This window comes from Zootoca vivipara, chromosome 6 (assembly GCF_965207765.1).
Source record: "Zootoca vivipara chromosome 6, rZooViv2.hap1.1, whole genome shotgun sequence".
NCBI lineage: Eukaryota > Metazoa > Chordata > Lepidosauria > Squamata > Lacertidae > Zootoca > Zootoca vivipara.
The window spans coordinates 90,971,376-90,992,067 of NC_142589.1; the positions used below are offsets into that span (position 1 = coordinate 90,971,376).

Here is a 20,692-nt window from a genome sequence, read left to right on the forward strand (position 1 = left end):
TGCAGTGTTCGAAATTAGCCAGGCGCCAGGCGCATTTTGCACCTGGCTTTTGACCACTTGCGACCAAGTGAAGATGCCTAGGTGGCAGGATGGAGCCGGACATCACCATCTAGAGATGTTGATGCCTGGGACCCTCTTCCTGGGGCGTAAGCCTGGGCCGTGTTTCTGGAGGTCCTGGGTTGCCCAGACAACAAGACTCACTGATAGGGTCCAAACGAAAACAGCCACTCTGGGCGGCTCCCAACAGAATATTAAAAACCATGTTAAAACGTCAAACATTAAAACCTTCCCTAAACAGGGCTGCCTTCAGATGTCTTCTAGAAGTCAGATAGTTGTTTATTTCCTTGACATCTGATGGGAGGGCATTCCACAGGGTGGCCACCACCACCACCACCAAGAAGGCCCTCTGCCTGGTTCCCTGTAATCTTACTTCTCACAGGGAGGGAACCGCCAGAAGGTCCTCTGAGCTGGACCTCAATGTCCGGGCAGAAGGATGGGGGTGGAGACGCTCCTTCAGGTATACTGGGCCGTTTAGGGCTTTAAAGGTCAGCACCAACCCTTTGAATTGTGCCCAGAAACGTCCTGGGAGCCAACGTAGGTCTTTCAGGACTGGTGTTATATGGTCTCCACTCCCAGTCCCCAGTCTAGTTGCCACATTCTGGATTAGTTGTAGTTTCTGGGTCACCTTCAAAGGTAGCCCCACAGAGACTGCACTGCAGTAGTCCAAGCGGGAGATAACCAGAGCATGCACCACTCTGGGCCGACAGTCCACAGGCAGGTAGGGTCTCATCCTGCGTACCAGATGGAGCTGGGAGACATCTGCACTGGACATAGAATTGACCTGTGCTTCAATGGACAGCTGTGGGTCCAAAATGACTCCTAGGCTGCACACCTGGTCCTTCAGGGGCACAGTTACCCCATTCAGGACCAGGGAGTCCTCCACCCCCACCCCAAACAGTACTTCTGTCTTGTCAGGATTCTGAGTTTACCCTTATGCTGACCTTGTAAGGTAGGCCTGCAGCACATTCAAAGCCATCCCTGGGGTCAACAGAGCCTTTTCCTGAGTAACTGCGTGTGACCGGGCCAGACTCACCTTAAAAGCCTCTCGCCGCTGGTACTCGAGTTTTGCCATTTCCTCCGCCACCCAGCCAGGGATGTCCGGGATGGCCACTTGGATGACATACTTAAGCAGGAGGGCAAAATGCTATGGGGAGAAAGCAGTGGGGTGAGAGGCGCTGACACTTCCAGCTCCCTGGGCACAGGACAACACCATTGTTGTTATGGTCTGGCCTTCCAACACCTCCCCATGCGAAACCATGGTTTGCCAGAATCTTACAAACCATGGCTTTTTAGAACCATGGTTTGCTGCCATGTCAAAACCCGGCGGCCTCACTGAATGGTCGTTTGTTCGGCAATCCCACCCATGACACTCGTGAGCTGGGGTGCAAAGGCAAGAGCCGCGCAAGAAGCAAACGGTTGGCTTCTTTGCTCGACCCGTGGTTTGCTCAGCAAACCACGGTTAGCACAAAACCAAGACTTTGGCGTTCTGGCTCAAATGGAGCCCAGGCAGAAAGGCAGATCTTAGTGGGTGGACCTGGGAGTTTTCTGTTACGGAAGGCGGGTATTTCAGGTTGGGATCACGGTCCGAAGGAGGAGAACAGAGTTGGGTATGTGTGTGTGCAGCAGAAAAGGGCCTTACCTCCAGCACCACCACCGATATGATGGCCCCCTCTGGGCTGAGCCAGGGAAAGAGGCGTTGCAATTGCCCACACTGACCAATCAAGTAGCAGTTCACCACAATGGCTAGGACACCCATGGCTTCCATCACCTTCTGCAGGGGGGGGGGGGGGAGAAGGACATTTTTCTAAAAGAGACTAGCAATTTTTCACAGCACCCCAGCTGGTTACCAGAACAGCTTCATAGATAAGAACTTGCTGCTGAGATTGCTGATTTCCTCCTCCCAGCCAACCCGTTTTCCTTTTGTGGTATGGCTTTGTAAGCGTTCTAAACCTGAAACCAGGGACTGTTTTGTTTGTGGGGATTTTTATTTTTATTATTTTAATTTGGCCTCCCGAGCCACTCTGGGCGGCTCCCAACAGAATATTAAAAACACGACAAAACATCAAACACTAAAAACTTCCCTAAACAGGGCTGCCTTCAGATGTCTTCTAAAAGTCAGATAGTTGTTTATTCCCTTGACATCTGATGGGAGGGCGTTCCACAGGGCGGGTGCCACCACCAAGAAGGCCCTCTGCCTGGTTCCCTGTAATCTTACTTCTCGCAGGGAGGGAACCACCAGAAGGTCCTCAGAGTTGTCCAGGCTGGACGATGGGGATGGAGACGCTCCTTCAGGTATACTGGGATGAGGCCAGTGAGCAGTATCGGGGAGAAGTTAAAGCATGAATTCCAAGCAATTCACCTCTTTTAGAAAAAATGGTTTTATAAAACAATGGCCAGTGTGGAGAAAGTGGACAGAGAAAGAGAGAGAGATCACAATACTGGAATTCCGGGTCATCCATTGTAATGGACTTGCCCGGAGATTTGGGACAGACGGAAAGAAAAACTTGCTCCCTGGAAGAAGAATAAATTTACAGAAACTGCTGCCTCAGGACTCAGCCTTGAGTTCGACAGGTGAATGCGAAGTCACAGGGAGTTAAAGGATGGCTATGACAGCTAAATCGAGCCTCCAGGTCTAGAAGCCATCTACCTTACCTGCCACTCCCCGATGCTTTCCACCCGCTGGCCAAAGGGGCGTTGGAGGCCAGTGCAGAGCTTGAAGGCATCGCTCCGGATCTCGATGATGTTATTGATCAGGGCGCACGTGGCGGCCAGAGGGAAGGCAGACGAGAAGAGGACAACATAGCCAAACTGGATGAACATCTCCTGGTAGTCTTGGAAAGTGTCCTGGATCAGAGGAGGGGGTAGCATAGGGCGGGGGAGAAAGAGAAAAGGTATATGTGTGTATAAGAGGGGGGTGGGATTTGTGTGCAAGAGAGAATAACAATAATGTTATTACTTTGATGATTAATCCTTCGTTTCAAGCGGCCTCATCCACTGGGAGGCTCCCAACAGAATTAACGATAATAATAATTTTTTAAAAAAGATTAAACTTCAGACATTGAACACTTCTCTAAACAGGGCTGCCTTCAGATGTCTTCTAAAAGTCAGATAGTTGTTTATTTCCTTGACATCTGATGGCAGGGCGCCACCACCGAGAAGGCCCTCTGCCTGGTTCCCTGTAACCTCGCTTCTCGCAGGGAGGGAATTGCTAGAAGGCCCTCGGAGTGGAGCTGGACCTCAGTGCCCGGGATGAACGATGGGGGTGGAGATGCTCCTTCAGGTATAAGACGCTCCTTCAGGTATACAATTGTCAGGAATTGGACTGAACAGGAGGAATGGGAAAGGAGCCCTCGATCTGACTGTCTCAGAAGAGGAGGCGGAGGTGGGAAGTTTCTCCCTCCCTGTCCCCAGCCATTTCAGGAGGAGAGGGAGACAGGGATGATGTACAGCCGAATGAGGAATTGCCTAGTTATGAGATAGTGGAGGAGGAGGGGGAAGTTAGGGAGCATACAGCAGAGACCTTCCTGGAGAGTCTGGGAGACGCTCCTAATCCAAGGGCTCGCCAGTCCCTTTGCATTCAAGAACAGAGAATGCAAAACGATGTGTTTCCTGCGACTTCCTGTAGGTTCCCAGGATGTTGTGGGAGACTTCCGTCCCTCTTCTTCTGACTCAGAGTAGTCACGTCTCCTATGCATGGAGACATGGATCTTTTGTCTTGCAACCAGATGACTGAATAAAAAAATCCGTAAAATACGAACTCTTTGTTCTTCTTGCCCACAGGTAGGCAAACTAAGGCCCGGGGGCCGGATGCGGCCCAATCGCCTTCTCAATCCAGCCCGTGGACGGCCTGGGAATCAGCGTGTTTTTACATGAGTAGAATGTATCCTTTTATTTAAAATGCATCTCTGGGTTATCTGTGGGGCATAGGAATGTGTTCATGCCCCCCCCAAAAAAATATAGTCCGGCCCCCCCACAAGGTCTGAGGGACAATGGACCGGCCCCCTTCTGAGGCCACTGGGGGAGGAGAGGATACTCCACGCCTAACAACCTTTGGTTATTATCTCTCGTTCACCCCTGAGGTCCCCAGCCACTTCCCTGTCCACCCCCTTCACCCGGATGTGCCTTCCTTTCCTCCTCCTCTGCGCTGCCCCGAATGCCGGCTCCCTCACCTCGTATTTCTTCATGCAACTCTCCACCTCAGCCTGGGCCAGCTGGGCGGCGAAGACCTCCTCCGGCGGGTCGATCCAGGAGCTCCTGCTGGGCTTCCTCCCTTCCTCTCCCTCCTCACCTTCCTCGCCCTCTTCCGGGGGGTTCCTGGCCCCCCGAGGCCTCCGGGCCCTCATGGTCACGGCCGGCTCCTTGGCTTCCGGCGGTCCCCGGAGGGGGCTCCCGGAGGCCCCGTCGCTCTCGTCGTCGTCCTCACACAGCTCGAAGACGGAGGCCGGGTCCATGCCTTTCTCCACCATGGTGGGGCTGCCTTCCTCTAGGAAGCTGGCCCCTTCCTCCATACCTGGCTCGCCAGCCTTCCGGTCGGCCTTCTCGATGAAGCTCACCTTCTTCAGCTTCAGCCCGCAGTCAATGATGCTCTCGTCCTCCGAGTCGGAGTCCTTCCTCTCCTCGTCCTCTTCCTCGGGGACCCCGCACCCGCCGTTGAGGCATTTCTTCTCCCCGCGGGGAGCCCCCTCGGGACCCTCAGCCGCCTCCGGGCCGTGGCCGGCTGGGGGATCCCCGCCGTGCCGGGGGCCCCGGTGGTAGGCTCCACGTGGCCTGGCCGGGGCGCACTTCTGGACCAGCAGGCGAAGCAGAGTCCGGGCCGCCTCCCGGAAGTTCTGCGCGCTCAGATCCCCGCGCTTGAACTTGCTGTACAGGTGTGGCTGGGATACCTCCTTGACGTTCTGCAGGAACTGGCGGGTGATGAGGAGAGTGGCCAGCATCTGGTGGGAGGGACGTGAGAAGAAGGAGGCTGGTCAGGGAATGGACAACCTCGAGAACGTCCTTCCTTGGGTGGCCACCTGACCCCGATGCTTGAGCCGAGATGGGGTTGGATTCAATGACCTTCGGGGGTCCCTTCCAACTCTACAATTCTAACCTAAGGAGACCCCTGCAGCAGAAGTTCTGTCGGGCCCAAAGGGGCGCACCAAGTCAGACTCCTGTCCTCATAAGTGGCCAAGCAGATGCCCCCCCCAAGGGGAGTCCCTAGAAAGCTACAGCCTTCTCACACTGTTGTTCCAAGGTAGACTGGCTCTGTCCATGGATGCTCTATTTAGGAATCGTAATAAGAGCCCCGAGGCAGCTGAGTTGAGCCCACCTAAGTCCAACCAGATGAACCAACCCCACCCTCCCAATGGGAACCCTAAAAGCTAGAAGCGAACGCAACAGCATCCTCTCCTCGCTTGTGATACCTTGCGACTATCTGGAGATATTTACTCCCTCCAAACAATAGGTCGGCAACGTCCAGCCCATGGGCCGGATGCGGCCCACAAAGGCCATTTATCCGGCCCATGAGCTGCCTGGTCACCAAGCCGCCCGCTCGGCAAGTCCCCCACGCGCTGCGCGAAACCAGCACAGCGTGGCGCGGGGACTTGCTGAGTGGTGCCGGAAATCGCTTCTGCGCATGCCCAGATGCGATTTTCGGCTTCCGGACATGCACAGAAGTGATTTCCAGAGCCCCAGACATGGGCAGTGTGGCGACGGAAATCACTTCTGCGCATGTTCAGCCTACAGCCGATCATCCGTGGGAATGATCCAGCCCATGGCCGGAAAATGTTGCCGACGCCTGCTCAAAACCGTATAGGTTTGGGAGCGTTGCTGCCTCCTGTGGGAGCGAGCTGTCAGCTGCCTCCTAGATAGGGGAACGGTCGCCCATGTCTCCCCCATGTTGTCGGGGTCTCGAATGGCACCAGCATTGTCTCGAGACCCTTTGGCCCTAGGCCAACCAATATGAGATAAAAAACAGGTCTTTCTCCCAGGCTCCCCACTCCATCCCTCTGCCTTTCCCGCTCCCCCCAGACCTCCTCCACCCACCCACCCACCCAGCACTCCTACTTTGGAGACAGCCAGCTGCCAACATAAGCTCAGCAGGCCCTTAAAGGAGATGAGCCGGAGGTGGAATTGGAGAATGACGGTGGGGAGGAGGGCGTCTTTGAGCTGACGCACGAGGCTTTGGAAGAGGGAAAAGATGAGCAGGAGCTGAGGAAGGTGGAGGGCGGACAGACGGACAGAAGAAAGGAGAGAGAGAGAGAGAGAGAGAGAGAGAGAATGCAAAATCAAAACTGAACCAAAAAAATGATGAAACGAAATGGGAAGACAAAGGGTTCAAAAGTGGCTGGCAACCCTCTTGCCATGTTGGATGCGTTGGCTGGGTTCTTTAAGACGCTGAGGGCCGCCTGTTGGGTTCACGTTCCAGAGGGGGGATTATGCCAGGCAAAGGTAGACTGTCCCTGCCCATGGAGGCTCCATTAATAATAATAATAATAATAATAATAATAATAATAATAATAATAATAATAATAATATATTATTTATACCCCGCCCATCTGGCTGGGTTTCCCCAGCCACTCTGGGCGGCTTCCAACAGAATATTAAAATACAATAATCTATTATACATTAAAAGCTTCTCTAAACAGGGCTGCCTTCAGATGTCTTCCAGAAGTCAGGTGTTTATTTCCTTGACATCTGATGGGAGGGCGTTCCACAGGGCGGGTGCCACTACCGAGAAGGCCCTCTGCCTGGTTCCCTGTAACTTGGCTTCTCGCAATGAGAGAAACTGCCAGAAGGCCCTCGGCGCTGGACCTCAGTTTCCAGGCAGAACGATGGGGGTGGAGATGCTCCTTCAGGTATACTGGACTGAGGCCATTTAGGGCAGGGTCCCCAAACTAAGACCCGGGGGCCAGATGCGTCCCAATCGCCTTCTCAATCTGGCCCGTGGACGGTCCGGGAATCAGCATGTTTTTACATGAGTAGAATGTGTCCTTTTATTTAAAATGCATCTCTGGGTTATTTGTGGGGCATAGGAATTCGTTCATTCTTTTTTTTTTTTTTTTTGCAAAATATAGTCTGGCTCCCCAGAAGGTCTGAGGGAGAGTGGACCGGCCCCCTGCTGAAAAAGTCTGCTGACCCCTGTTTTTAGGGCTTTCAAGGTCAGCACCAACACTTTGAATTGTGCTCGGAAACGTACTGGGAGCCAATGTAGGTCTTTCAAGACCGGTGTTACATGGTCTCGGCGGCCGCTCCCAGTCACCAGTCTAGCTGCCGCATTTCGGAACCAAAATAAACCAAGAAGGGTTCTGCAGCTGGATCGGGCCAAAGGGGAGCCATCTAAGGCCAGGTTCTTGTCCTCACAGTCAACTAGATGCTCCGCCCCCCAAGGGAACCCCCCCCCCGAGCAGGGCCTGACCACAACGGCAGCAGTTTCCCCCTCTTGTGCCCAAGCCACTGACGTCGGGGAAACTGAGGCATTTCTTGTCTCCAGCAGTGGTTGGAGGACATCTCTACTATGGCTAGTAGCCCTTCGATAGCGTCCCCCTCTCTGCAGTTCCTCGAAGCTCCCCAAAGTGGGTTTCTGGTACCATCGTTGGCTCTGCGAAGCTGGCATCCGCCAGGGAGCGAGCAGAAAGCTAGAATGCTCTTATTACAGCTCGTGGCGGAGGAACAGCAATAAAAGCAGGAGATGGCGGATGCTAAGGGGATGGGAATAAATTTGGTTCCATTTGCACAAATTACCCGGGTTCCCTCTTCTCAAAACAAGGCGGGGACCGAAATGCCGCGATGGTTCAAAATGGGCACTTCTCCGAATTTTGCAATTCGGTTCTTCAACGGGGGGGGGGGGGCGGGAGTCAGGGGGAGCGTTCATTAAAAACACCTACGGTATATCGACGCAAATCACACACACAAATCTGCTCTGTCAGGCAAACGGGCTTGCGAGTGCGTGGGCCAAATTGCAGAATATGTGAATGTGAGGATTACGGTTAGCTTTGGGGATGACTTTAAAAAAAACAAAAAAACAAAACTTAATTCACAGACTGAAATGGGACAGTGGCAAATGGAACCCAGGAGGAGTGAAGTGAGGAAAGCCAGAGAAATTGAAATGGGGGGTTCCCACCCTCTTCCCCGGCCCTCACAGCTTCAGGCACTGTGAAATAATAATAATAATAATAATAATAATAATAATAATAATAATAATAATAATAATTTCATTATTTGTACCCCGCGAATCCCGTACCTCCTTGAGGCGATCCATGTCTTTGAGGTAGAATCCAATGTAGAAAAGACTTAGGTATGAATTTACAAACTGAAACTGGAGGCAAAGGGAGAAAAGGAGAGAGGGGAGATGTTATATGTATTATTATTATTTTTACCACGCTGCACTCCCCAAGCTCCTGGGGCCTGTCCTCGGTTAACCTGCCTCCGAACCTGGGAATGCTACGGAAAGTGTGGGATGTTTAAAAGGCAGCTGAAAACAACCGTTCTCGTTTTTCGTAGATAGACACATTTCTTGTAAACTTGTTAGAGAGGAGGAATCTCTGAGAGGCACTCCTGTTGTGCTTTGACAGGTGTAACTATAGATTCTCCAAACTTCCCTAAACAGGGCTGCCTTCAGGTGTCTTCTAAAAGTCAGATAGCTGTTTATTTCCTAGACACCTGCGTTCCACAGGGCAGGCGCCACCACCGAGAAGGCCCTCTGCCTGGTTCCATGTAACCTCGCTTCTCGCAGAGAGAGAACCGCCAGAAGGCTCTCGGAGCTGGACCTCAGTGGGGGGTGGAGACACTCCTTCAGGTATACTGGACCAAGCCATTTAGGGCTTTCAAGCACCAGCTCGGAAACATACAGGTGAAACTCGGAAAATTAGAATATCGTCGAAAAGTGCATTTATTTCAGTAATGCAACTTATTATTTTTTATTTTTCTTTTAATTTTTACAAATGCTTTCTTTTGAAAATTCCACGGTAATAAAAGAAATAGTTACAATAATACAAAAATAAACATCGCTATTACATTTCATTAATTACATTCCATTTATAATTGACCCGCCTAACGACAAATAATTACAATTACAACAAATACAGGCTTGACATATCTTGTTTTGCATGCCATGCATCTATCTCATATATTAGTTTCACCTTTTAAGTTGCATTACTGAAATAAATGCACTTTTCGACGACATTCTAATTTTCTGAGTTTCGCCTGCACTGCTGCCTCCTCCTTTCTCCCCCGCTCTCCCCCCACACCTGTTGTCCAACAGGTGAAGTAGGACAACGTAGCCCACTTCTAGCCCCCCCCCCCGGGAAGCCAGCTGGTTCCAAGCAGGTTATCGAAGGCTCTTGCTCCTGTCTCGACAAACCATCAAACCCACTAGTTTGACGCACCGTAGTTGGAGCATCGGGTCCACCGAGGCCAGTATTGTCAACACTGGCTGGCAGCAGCAGCAGCAGCTCTCCAGGTTCCCAGGAGGTCTCCGGGGAGACTGAACCTGGTACGTTCTGCATGCAAATCAGGGGCTCCCTCCACTGTTCCCACAGACATGTGGCAGCCCAACAGTTGCCCCCGGGGAACCCAAACTCACCAAGACCATTTTGATGATGAGGTGTTTTTCGTAGGCACTCTGCAAGCGGTAATTTTCTGCAAGGAGAGGAGAGAGGGTGTCAGGGAAGCGCGGGAAGAAAGCACGGCAGAATTCGAGGGAACTGGCGGAACTAGAGGCTGTGATCTTGCTCCCCTGCAAAATTCACCTCTGCAAAGGCTGTTGCCCAGGGCTTCCAGGGACCATTGCATTCCCCCCCTGTCAGGGACTGGCTGGATGGGGAAGAATGGTGGGTGCTGCCCGTCCAAGAGGCCCCGCCGCCACCACCAAGGGAGTACACAGAAGACAATGACTTAGATCCCAGATCTTGGTGGTGGGAAATTGGGGAGCAGCCTGACTTTTTTTATAGGATGGCTACACCTTGTGTGCCAGCACAGGTCAAAAACCCTCACCTGCCTGCTGGAAATGTAAAGGAAAAGAAGGTACCTTTTATCATATGTGGCGGAGGTGTAAAATAATTAAAATTTTCTGGGAGATGATATATAATGAAATGGGGGGGGGAATTGTTCAAAATAACTTTTGTTAAAAAAACAACAACCCAGAAGCCTTCCTATTAGGAATTATAGGTACTGAGATACCAAAAGACTGTTCATGTATACAACAAGAGCCGCACAGATGCTGTTAGCCCAGAGATGGAAGGAAGGAATAACCGTGACCAGAGAAGAATGGCAAACCAAGTTGATGGGCTATGCTGAAATGGCAAAATGAATGGGGAAGCTCAGAAATCAAGAGGATAAGAACTTTAAAAAAGAGTGGGGAAATTGATAATCTATTTACGAGACCATTGTTAAGCGGGTTAAAACATTAGCAGGATTTTAACCACACTTGTAAAGTAACGTAAAATACGCATAATTTGGATGGATTACAATATGCACCTGTAAATATTAGGACCCAGGGAAGGCCATGGGGGGAAGTCAGGAGATTTAGAGCAACCTCAATATTCATAGCTGCCAAGTCTCCCGTTTTCCCCGGGAAATCCCCGTTTTTCCAGCTGTTCCTAGCTGAAAAAACAGATTTTTTTGTTTTTCCCCGGTTTATTCTGGCGCGGCGGCCACTTTGGAACTGGGCGGAGCATGCTCAGAAGCGAATTTTGATGCTGCTCTGCCCAGTTCCAAAATGGCTGCAGTGCGACTTCTGGCGCAGCGGCCATTTTGGAACTGGGCAAAGCGGCATCAAAAGTCACTTCTGAGCATGCTCCACCCAGTTCCAAAATGGCGGCAGCGCTACTTCCGGTCTGCTATTTCCGGCCCGGTCCCTTATTTCTCTGACAGCAACTTGGCAGGTATGCTCGATATTTGGATCTTGAATTGGTTTTTGTTGTTGTATGCTTACATTCTTTAAAATCAAATACCTGGGCACTCTTACGTGCAAGTAAGCCTGGCACTGTAAAGCACCATTAAAAAAAATAAAAAATAAAAGTTGGTCAAAAATTTCTGCACTCTAAATCTGAGCATTGAGGCTGAAATTTCATGTTTAGGATGTCTATCTCAAAGAAGGAAGGAAGGAAAGAAAGAAAGAAAGAAGGGAAGAAGGGAAGGAAGGAAGAAAAAAAGGAAGGAAGGAAATGGAAGGAAGAGAAAGAAAGAAAGAAAGAAAGAAAGAAAGAAAGAAAGAAAGAAAGAAAGAAAGAAAGAGAAAGAAAGAAAGAAAGAAAGAAAGAAAGAAAGAAAGAAAGAAAGAAAGAAAGAAAGAAAGAAAGAAAGAAAACCAGGAAGAAGAACACAGGCAGATCCCACAAAGAATTCACCCATGTCGTTCAGCCAATAGGCAATCTTCTTGTAGATTTCGTCGCAGGCGGTGACAATGACGGCCAGCACGATTTTTGGCAGGAAACGCACGATGCGCGGCAGCTCCTTAATGCTCAGCACAAATTCCTGGCGAGGGAAGAGAGAAAGTGGGGGTTCGCTCAGGGAAGGCAACGAGGAGGGTTCCCCCCCCAAAAAAACTCGCTGCTCGGAAATGCCAATCAAAACCAGGAAGACAACCCCTTTTTGTGCAGAAACAAGCGCTCTATTGCGCAGAAGTGGCGCCTCTAGATGCGGACTTTTCGGGGTACGTTCGTATCCAGAGGGTCCACCGTATACGGCAAATAAAGAAGCTGAGAGATTTGTCCAGAGAAACCGAAACGGGTTCAGTGACTTCTTGTAAAAATAAGAAGAAAACAACAGATAGGTTTAATTAATGATGATGATGATGATGATGATGACGACGACGACAACCCCTTAATCTGTCTCTTGAGCCACTCCCTACATGGCAACTTCCTCCTGCGAAAACTCTCCCCACCCCAGAAACGCCCGGCCTTCCCCCTCACCTGTAGCTCGAAGCAGCCCAGCATGGCGAGGAAGACGAAGGAGAGGCAGGAGAGGCAGACCGGGAGGCTCACCAGGCACTGGAAGAGCAGCCGCTTCCAAGGCGGGTAGTAGAACTCCTCCGAGTTGGTGACGGGGCTCACGCGCTTCACCCCCTGCAGGCGGGGAAAGGGGTCAGCAAGGTAGTGGCCGGAGAGAGCTGCCTGCCCGGAGGAGCTAGGGAACATTGTGGGCCCACTTGCAGCAGGGCGAGCTCAGGCCCCTGGGGGATGGGTGCGGCCCCTGGAGCCTTTCTATCTGGCCCTTGAGGGTCTCCTCAAGAACCTCAGGAGCAGAGGGGTGAAGGCGGCCCCCAGAGTCTTTTTATCTGGCCCTTGAGGGTCTCCTCAGGAACCTCAGGAGCAGAGGGATAAAGGTGGCCCCCAGAGCCTTTCTAACTGGCCCTTGAGGGTCTCCTCAAGAACCTCAGGAGCAGAGGGGTGAAGGCGGCCCCCAGAGCCTTTTTATCTGGCCCTTGAGGGTCTCCTCAAGAACCTCAGGAGCAGTGGGGTGAAGGCGGCCCCCAGAGCCTTTTTATTTGGCCCTTGAGGGTCTCCTCAAGAACCTCAGGAGCAGAGGGGTGAAGGTGGCCCCCAGAGCCTTTCTAACTGGTCCTTAAGGGTGTCCTTAGGAGCCTCAGGGGTGGAGGGGGGAAAGTGGCCCCCGGAGCCTTTCCATCTGGCCCTTGAGGCAGACTCCTTAGGCCACACCTTCTCTCTTAAGGGAGGGAGGGGATGGTCTGGGCTTCCCCAGGACGTTCTCTCCCCTGTTCCCAGTTCCCAGGGCTGGATCCGGCGGCGGCCCCACTGACCCGGAACTGCGGCCGCGGCTCCTCGATGGACTCCGCCGGCGTGTCCAGGGTGCCCCACTTGTACGCGAACTCGGCCCCCCGCCGCTTCCACTCCTCCAGGAACAGGGTGGCCCAGATGACGTTGAAGATGGCGAAGATCACACAGCAGACGTCCCGGCTGGTCTGGTGTGGGGGAATAACATGGTATAAAGTCGGCGTGGCGTGGATCTGATGCTTCACCAGCCCTCGTCGAATTCCCAGAGGGCAAGCCAGAAGGTCCTGACCCACCCTACCCCGTCTCAACAGGCCAAAGAACTTGGGGAGCAGGCAGGCTCATTGCAACCTGGCTGGGGCAGAGACCTGAACTCCCAGTTCCGCTGAGTGTTTCAGCGGTTCCCAGTGGCCTGAGTCCTGCCCCCAACCCTGTGCCGGATTTACATATAAGCTAAACAAGCTACATCTTAGGGCCCCACTCTCTTGGGGGCCCCCAAAAAAATTTAAAGGAAAAAAAACACCTGGGTGTACATTTCCAAAATATAAGATAAAAAACAAATAAAATAAAACCTATGTACAGCAATAGTGTTTTGTGTTGTGTCGGCTCCTAGGATGTACGGTAAGTCATGGGCCCCGCCTGCTAGCCTGCTCCCTAAAATAGCACTGGTGTGCCCATTCTACTGTTTATAATTATTATAATTATTATTTATAATGATTAGTAGTTTGCATCATATATTTACACCTATTATTATTTCATGTTATAGCAAGATTCTAGAGACTAGATTATGAGTCTTTGTAAATTGTGTTTCTAAAGGAACTTTTGTAATTGCCAAATGCCAATGGGTTTGCATCATTAAGTTTGTTATGAATAAAAAAATCATTTTAAGTTAGAGCTTAATAATTATTCCAGTATTAATATACTTCTTCTTCATTGTATTTCATTATCATTATTTCAAATCAGAACCAGTGAAGGCAGTGAAGGTCCTGTGTGAGTGTCTGTGGCTGTTGGAGGATGGATGGTGGCTAACAGATTGAGGTTGAATCCTGACAAGACAGAAGTACTGCTTGTGGGGGACAGGAGGCGGGTGGGTGTGGAGGACCCCCTGGTCCTGAATGGGGTAACTGTGCCCCTGAAAGACCAGGTGCGCAGCCTGGGAGTCATTTTAGACTCACAGCTGTCCATGGAGGCGCAGGTCAACTCTGTGTCCAAGGCAGCTGTTTATCAGCTCCACCTGGTACGCAGGCTGAGTCCCTACCTGCCCACTGACTGTCTCTCCAGAGTGGTGCATGCTCTAGTTATCTCCCGCTTGGACTACTGCAATGCGCTCTACGTGGGGCTACCTTTGAAGGTGACCCGGAAACTACAACTAATCCAGAATGCGGCAGCTAGACTGGGGAATGGGAGTGGCCACTGAGACCACATAACACCGGTCCTGAAAGACCTACATTGGCTCCCAGTATCTTTCCGAGCACAATTCAAAGTGTTGGTGCTGACCTTGAAAGCCCTAAACGGCCTCGGCCCAGTATATCTGAAGGAGCATCTCCACCCCCATTGTTTAGCCTGGACCCTGAGGTCCAGCTCCAAGGGACTTCTGGTAGTTCCCTCAGTGTGAGAACCAGGCAGAGGGCCTTCTTGGTGGTGGCACCCGCCCTGTGGAACGCCCTCCCATCAGATGCTCTAGTTATCTCCCGCTTGGACTACTGCAATGCTCTCTATGTAGGGCTCCCTTTGAAGGTGACCTGGAAACTACAACTAATCCAGAATGCGGCAGCTAGACTGGGGACTGGGAGCAGCTGCCGAGACCACATAACACCGGCCTACATTGGCTCCCAGTACGTTTCCAAGCACAATTCAAAGTGTTGGTGCTGACCATTAAAGCCCTAAACGGCCTCGGTCCAGTATACCTGAAGGAGCGTCTCCACCCCCATCGTTCTGCCCGTACACTGAGGTCCAGCTCCGAGGGCCTTCTGGCGGTTCCCTCGCTGTGAGAAGCCAAATTACAGGGAACCAGGCAGAGGGCCTTCTCGGTGGTGGCGCCCGCCCTGTGGAACGCCCTCCCACCAGAGGTCAAAGAGAAAAACAACTGCCAGACTTTTAGAAGACATATGAAGGCAGCCCTGTTTAGGGAAGCTTTTAATGTTTGATGGATTACTGCATTTTAATATTTTGTTGGAAGCCGCCCAGAGTTGTTGTTGTCATTATTATTATTATTATTATTATTCTGTATGCAACCCGTCCTCACCTGATCGTTCTCCGTGAAGGTGTAGAGAAGGGAGCCGAAGACAGCAGGGTAGACCATGGCCGACGTGTAGAAGCCCAGCCACGCGAAATACATGGCGATTTTCACGCCAAAGTAGTCACAGATATCATCTGGGGGTGGCAAGGGGGAAGGAAATAAGAACGCGGCTGGACCAAAGTTAATTCAGCATCCTGATCTTTTATTTAGAAGATGCAATCCTGTATGAGGAATGGGAAAGCCCCCAAATATTATTATTATTATTATTATTATTATTATTATACTGCCCATCCTGTTTTTTTATTTTGAAGACGCATTCCTGCGTGAGGAAACACCTCTTTTTGCTCAGGAATGGGGAAGGCTGTACGCTCAATATATTATTCTTATTCTTATTACCAGTGCTTTTTTTCTTTAGAAAAGTGTTTAGGGGTACTCTCATTTTGACTCAAGAGAATAACCATTTTATTGTTCAAATGGGGGAAAATAAATACAGTAAATGGACAAAAGTACAAAGATTCACAAAATGTTTAGGGGTGTGTGTACCCCGGCATACCCCCAATAAAAAAAACACTGGATATTATTATTATTATTATTATTATTATTATTATTATTATTATTATTATTATACCGCCCTTCATCAAAAGTTCTTAGGGCGGTTCACAGGATAAAAGTGCAAGATAAAACACAAATTAGTAGTTAAAAACAGCAAAACAACACCCCCCCCCAAAAAAAAACACATTTGAAAAGCTGTAAAATATCAATCGGCCAAAGGCCTGGTTGAAGAAGAACATTTTTGCCTGGCACCTAAAGGTGTAAAAGGTAAAGAACTCCTGGACAGTTATTTCCAGTCAAAGGTGACTATGGGGTTGCGGCGCTCATCTCGCTTTCAGGCCAAGGGAGCTGGCATTTGTCCACAGATGGCTTTCCGGGTCATGGGGCCAGCAGGACTAAACCGCTTCTGGCACAACAGGACACCGTGACGGAAACCAGAGCGCATGGAAACGCCATTTACCTTCCCGCCGCAGCGGTACCTATTTATCTACTTGCACTGGTGTGCTTGTACAATGAAGGCTCCAGGCAGGCCTCCCTGGGGAGAGTATTCCACAAACAGGGAGCCACTGCAGAAAAGGCCCGTTCTCATGTTGCCACTCTCCCACGGAGGAGGCAGGATCTTGGAAAATGATGGAAGGGTCTGGGTCCGTTCCTATGGGGCTGGCTTCCTCAAACTCGGCCCTCCAGATATTTTGAGGCTACAATTCCCATCATCCCTGACCACTGGTCCCGCTAGCTAGGGATCATGGGAGTTGTAGGCTAAAAACATCTGGAGGGCCGAGGTTGAGGAAGCCTGATATGGGGAGAGGCAGTTCTGTGCCCCCGCTGAGAGATGGAGAACGCCTCTGCTTAGATCAGGGATGGGGAACCTATGGGTAGACTCCAATTCCCATCAGCCAGAACTAGCTGGCTGCCGCGGCTGATGGAAGTTGTAATTCAGCAAGATTCACGGGGGCCAAAGGTGTTTCCTGTTGCTGATTCAAAAAACAGCATTCCCTACCAAATGTGCAAGATGAATGAACACCTCTGCAGTGGTACCTTGGGACTCAAACGCCTTGGTTCCCAAACACCAAAAACCCGGAAGTAAATGTTCCAGTTTTCAAATGTTTTTTGGAAGCCAAACGTCCAATGTGGTTGTCGGCTATTGTTTCTGGGGCGCCTGCACCAATCAGAAGCTGCGCCTTGGTTTTTGAACATTTCGGAAGTCAAACGGACTTCCGGAACAGATTAAGTTTGGCGCTTTTGTTTTTGCTAGTTATTTTGCGTTTGCGTTTTTGAGGCTTTTCGGTTCATTTGTTTTTGTGACCGTGTGGAACCCAGTTCAGCTACTGATGGATTGCGTGACTGCGGAAATGGAGGGGGGGGACCCCATCCAAACAATGACTATCATCAGTGCAGGAAAGAATTTTATTTTATTTTTAATTTTTATCATCTACAATACTGCCTTATTTATTTTATAGTAGTATAGTTCATTGATTATTGCTTTCATTTTATGGATCAATGTTGTCATTAAATAGTAAAATCCATGTTCAATTGCTGTTTTAGGGGTTGTTTTTAAAAGTCTGGAACGGATTAATCTGTTTTGCGTTACTTTCTATGGGGAAGCACGCCTTGGTTTTGGAATGCTTTGGTTTTGGAACGGACTTCCGGAACAGATTAAGTTTGAGAATCAAGGTACCACTGTATTTGGAAAAGGCACCCTGCTACTTCCCAGGAGGGAATGCCTCTCCTTAGATCAGGGGTGGGGAAAATCTTTGGACTCCAACTCCCATCAGCCCCCAGGACTAGTTGCCAGGGCTGATGGGAGTTGTAGTGCGAGATTAAGGAATCCCTCTATTTGGGAAAGGCATTGCCTCCTGAGGGGGGGGGGCATCTCTCTTTAGATCAGGGGTGGGGAAGGGAACCTGTGGGGCCCCCAAGTGTTCTCAGGACAGTAGGGAGACAGGGAAGGACAGAATTGCATACCCAAAGGTTGCGGTTCGCAAATGGCTTGTACCCACGATTTCATCAGCCGGTTGAGGATCCGTTGCTCGTGGATGGGGAAGACTTGCTGGAGAATGCCCCGGGCAGCCAACTCGGGAACTGCGGAGAAAAGGAAGGGGGAGGCGCAGGAGCTGAGCGGGGCAGGGGTGTCGCAGAAGCCCCCTTCCACCCTGGATGCCCCAACACCAGCTACCTGAGCCCCAATCCTTTGCAATGCCATCGCAGGCCATGCCGTTTGAGTTTAAAAACAGACCTACTTTGCCCTGTCAGACGCCAAGAGTGGAATGAGTTTTTGGGGTGGGTGGGCAGGCCAACCCCTCTCCCCAGAAGCGGAAGCAGTACCTCCCCCAGCAAGTTTCTGCCAAATTAGAAGGATGTGGCAGAAGAACGACAATGGCCAATGTTATGTTTCCTTCTTCCGGTTGGGCTCGTAGCGGGTTTGTGTTTACATTGCTTTAAACTTTAAACTTAGGCTTATTTCTTGTTGGTTCTTTTATGTAATATAAAGGTAAAGGTAAAGGGACCCCTGACCATTAGGTCCAGTCGCAGACGACTCTGGGGTTGCAGCGCTCATCTCGCTTTACTGGCTGAGGGAGCCGACGTACAGCTTCCAGGTCATGTGGCCAGCATGACAAAGCCGCTTCTGGTGAAACCAGAGCAGCACACGGAAACACCGTTTACCTTCCCGCCAGAGAAGGTATCTACTTGCACTTTGACGTGCTTTTGAACTGCTAGGTTGGCAGGAGCTGGGACAGAGCAACGGGAGCTCACCCCATCGTGGGGATTCGAACCACCGACCTTCTGATTGGGAAGCCCTAGGCTCTGTGGTTTAACCCACAACAACGGATAAATGTGTAACTCTCTGCAGTGTGGTGCTCAAAGTAAAGTAAAACGAAATCTCAGAGCTAAAGTTAGACGGAACGCATAGTGCCAATATCACAATATACGTTTCATTTAGAAATTTACCTTTGATTGAAACTATTTTTTAATATTCCTTGTGATGGAGATGGTCAGGATTTGAAGGGGGCAGCAAAGCATCTAAATTTGGGGATATCAAACCTGTCCCCCGTCCGCCGGAGTTAACAAATTTGTAATGGCTCCCCTTTCAGAAGAGGGGGTAGATTTGGCCCAGGAATTCTGCCTGCTGAATCCTACTCAATTCCTCCCTTATTTTATAAAAAGCGCACACATGACTTAATATTCCAGAATTTTGTGGATCTTTCAAATGCCGCTGAATTTCAAAAGCAAAGTTGGAAACTCTCCAAAATTCAAAAGACCCAGCGAAGGATTCTGTTTGGTTGTTTGGACAGCGCACCAATTTCAGTCCAGCTCTTCAGATAGACAGACAGACACCACTCAATTTCAAATTTCAAAAGCAAAATTTTAGAAACTCTCCAAAATTCAGAAGACCCAGCAAAGGATTTTGTTTGTTTGTTTGGACAGCGCACACATTTCAGTTCAGCTCTTCAGGCAGGCAGACGCCACTCAACATGCCCCGCCTTCTGGCCCCAATCCCCACTCACCGATTGGCTGGCCTTCCAGGAAGTGGATGTTGTGCAGAGCCTCGCCCTGTTTGGCCCGCAGGTTCTCCAGCCAATACCTGATGACGTTCTGACGTTCCTGAAAGAGGGGAGAGGGGAAAGCAGTGAATGGACCACCCAGGGTCACCAGCCCCCTCCCACCTTGAGCCAGAACTGGGTCTTGGCGACTACGGCTCTTTTAAGAAACATTACTAAACGCGAGGCAGCTGTTCCATTGGGCTGCAGAACAGGAGGAGAGGAGGCCACCCCCACTGGCCCTGTTTTTTCCTCAGACCCTCTAAGACAGGGGTCAGCAACTTTTGTCAGCCGTGGGGGAAAATATGAATGAATTCCTATGCCCCACAAAGAACCCAGAGATGCATTTTAAATAAAAGGGCACATTCTACTCATGTAAAAACATGCTGATTCCTGGACCATCCGGGGGCCGGATTGAGAAGCTGATTGGGCCGGATTCGGCCCCCGGGCCTTAGGTTGCCTGAAGGGTGTTTTTCTTAATTTGGAGTCCCCCAAAATAGGGGACTAGTCTTATACTTTTAAAAAATTAATTAATTAATTAAAATAAACTTTATTTGGATTCAAATTAAAATACATTCACAAACACACTAAAGAAACAATAAGACAGAAATAATATCATACAAAATCGTATATAAATAATAGTAATAATAAAACATAAAAAATATCATACAACTTCAAATTTAAATAATAATAATCATAAAGAAATCACAAACAAACAAAAATGAAAATCATACATTCAGATATTCATTCATATCCAAAAGCAAAATAACCAAAAAACATTCAACTATATTCTTAATTTGCTATTTGCCTTACACCTTTATTTATTCCCCTATATCTCCTCCTCCCCTGTTAGACTTCCACTTATCTCCCTCTCAGGTTCTTTAATTACTGTACTCTGGTAATGCTTCCCCTCAAACCTACATATATATATATATATATATATATATATATATATATATATATATATATATATCCTATAGTTCTCAAATAAATCATAACTCACAAAAGGGGGGGGGGGAGAATTCATCATCATTCAGCTTTGTCAGCTTAAATTAAGTCAAACCAACTCAATAAGAGGCATTAAAAATAGACCCAAGATTTTACCGTGGGGCACTGTCGCTTCATGTATTCTCCAAATTTAACCCAATTTTGATGAAATTTCTTATTAGGATACCTCTTAATTGAATTGGTAAAATTATCCAAATCTAAATAGCCAAATAATTTCTCCTGCCATTCCAAGATATTGTTCTTCCAATAGCATGCGATCAGAGTTCTTGCAGCTATCACAGCATACAAGAAAAATGTCTCATCCTGTTTTTTAATTGTATACCATGTCTTATACACGGAAAGATGCGGTATATAAAAGAGGTTTACTCACACATTCAGTTCACAGATGGATCCCTGGAGGCAGACTTAGTTACAGAGTATATACATGTGGATCCACCCAATATGGGTAGTCACTGCAGCTCACACGATGAAAGGAAGATGGAAAAAGAGGGGAGGAGGGCTGCATGCCTTGTGGTTCTGTTACCTGCACAGGTAAGGTCACGCCCACCTCTACTCACATGCAAGAGGAAGTATGTCCCAGCCCA

At 49.5% G+C, this 20,692-nt stretch overlaps 1 protein-coding gene across 3 annotated transcripts in view; it reads right to left on the reverse strand.

Moving 5' to 3' along the window:
* Positions 1 to 20,692, reverse strand: part of ANO8 (anoctamin 8) — a 46,346-nt gene that overhangs the window by 4,507 nt on the left and 21,147 nt on the right. For 2 of the 3 annotated variants that reach the window (XM_060275343.2, XM_088673030.1), the window contains exons 5-17: positions 19,068 to 19,164; positions 17,527 to 17,643; positions 15,016 to 15,143; positions 12,800 to 12,961; positions 11,952 to 12,104; positions 11,388 to 11,514; positions 9,623 to 9,678; positions 8,282 to 8,356; positions 6,106 to 6,249; positions 4,230 to 4,994; positions 2,713 to 2,904; positions 1,700 to 1,831; positions 1,094 to 1,204 (exon numbers count right to left, since the gene is read on the reverse strand). In XM_060275343.2, coding sequence (XP_060131326.2) covers positions 1,094 to 1,204; positions 1,700 to 1,831; positions 2,713 to 2,904; positions 4,230 to 4,994; positions 6,106 to 6,249; positions 8,282 to 8,356; positions 9,623 to 9,678; positions 11,388 to 11,514; positions 11,952 to 12,104; positions 12,800 to 12,961; positions 15,016 to 15,143; positions 17,527 to 17,643; positions 19,068 to 19,164 — 2,259 coding nt within the window. The remainder of the gene's footprint in view (positions 1 to 1,093; positions 1,205 to 1,699; positions 1,832 to 2,712; positions 2,905 to 4,229; positions 4,995 to 6,105; positions 6,250 to 8,281; positions 8,357 to 9,622; positions 9,679 to 11,387; positions 11,515 to 11,951; positions 12,105 to 12,799; positions 12,962 to 15,015; positions 15,144 to 17,526; positions 17,644 to 19,067; positions 19,165 to 20,692) is intronic. The other variant, XM_060275342.2, reaches the window with a different exon arrangement.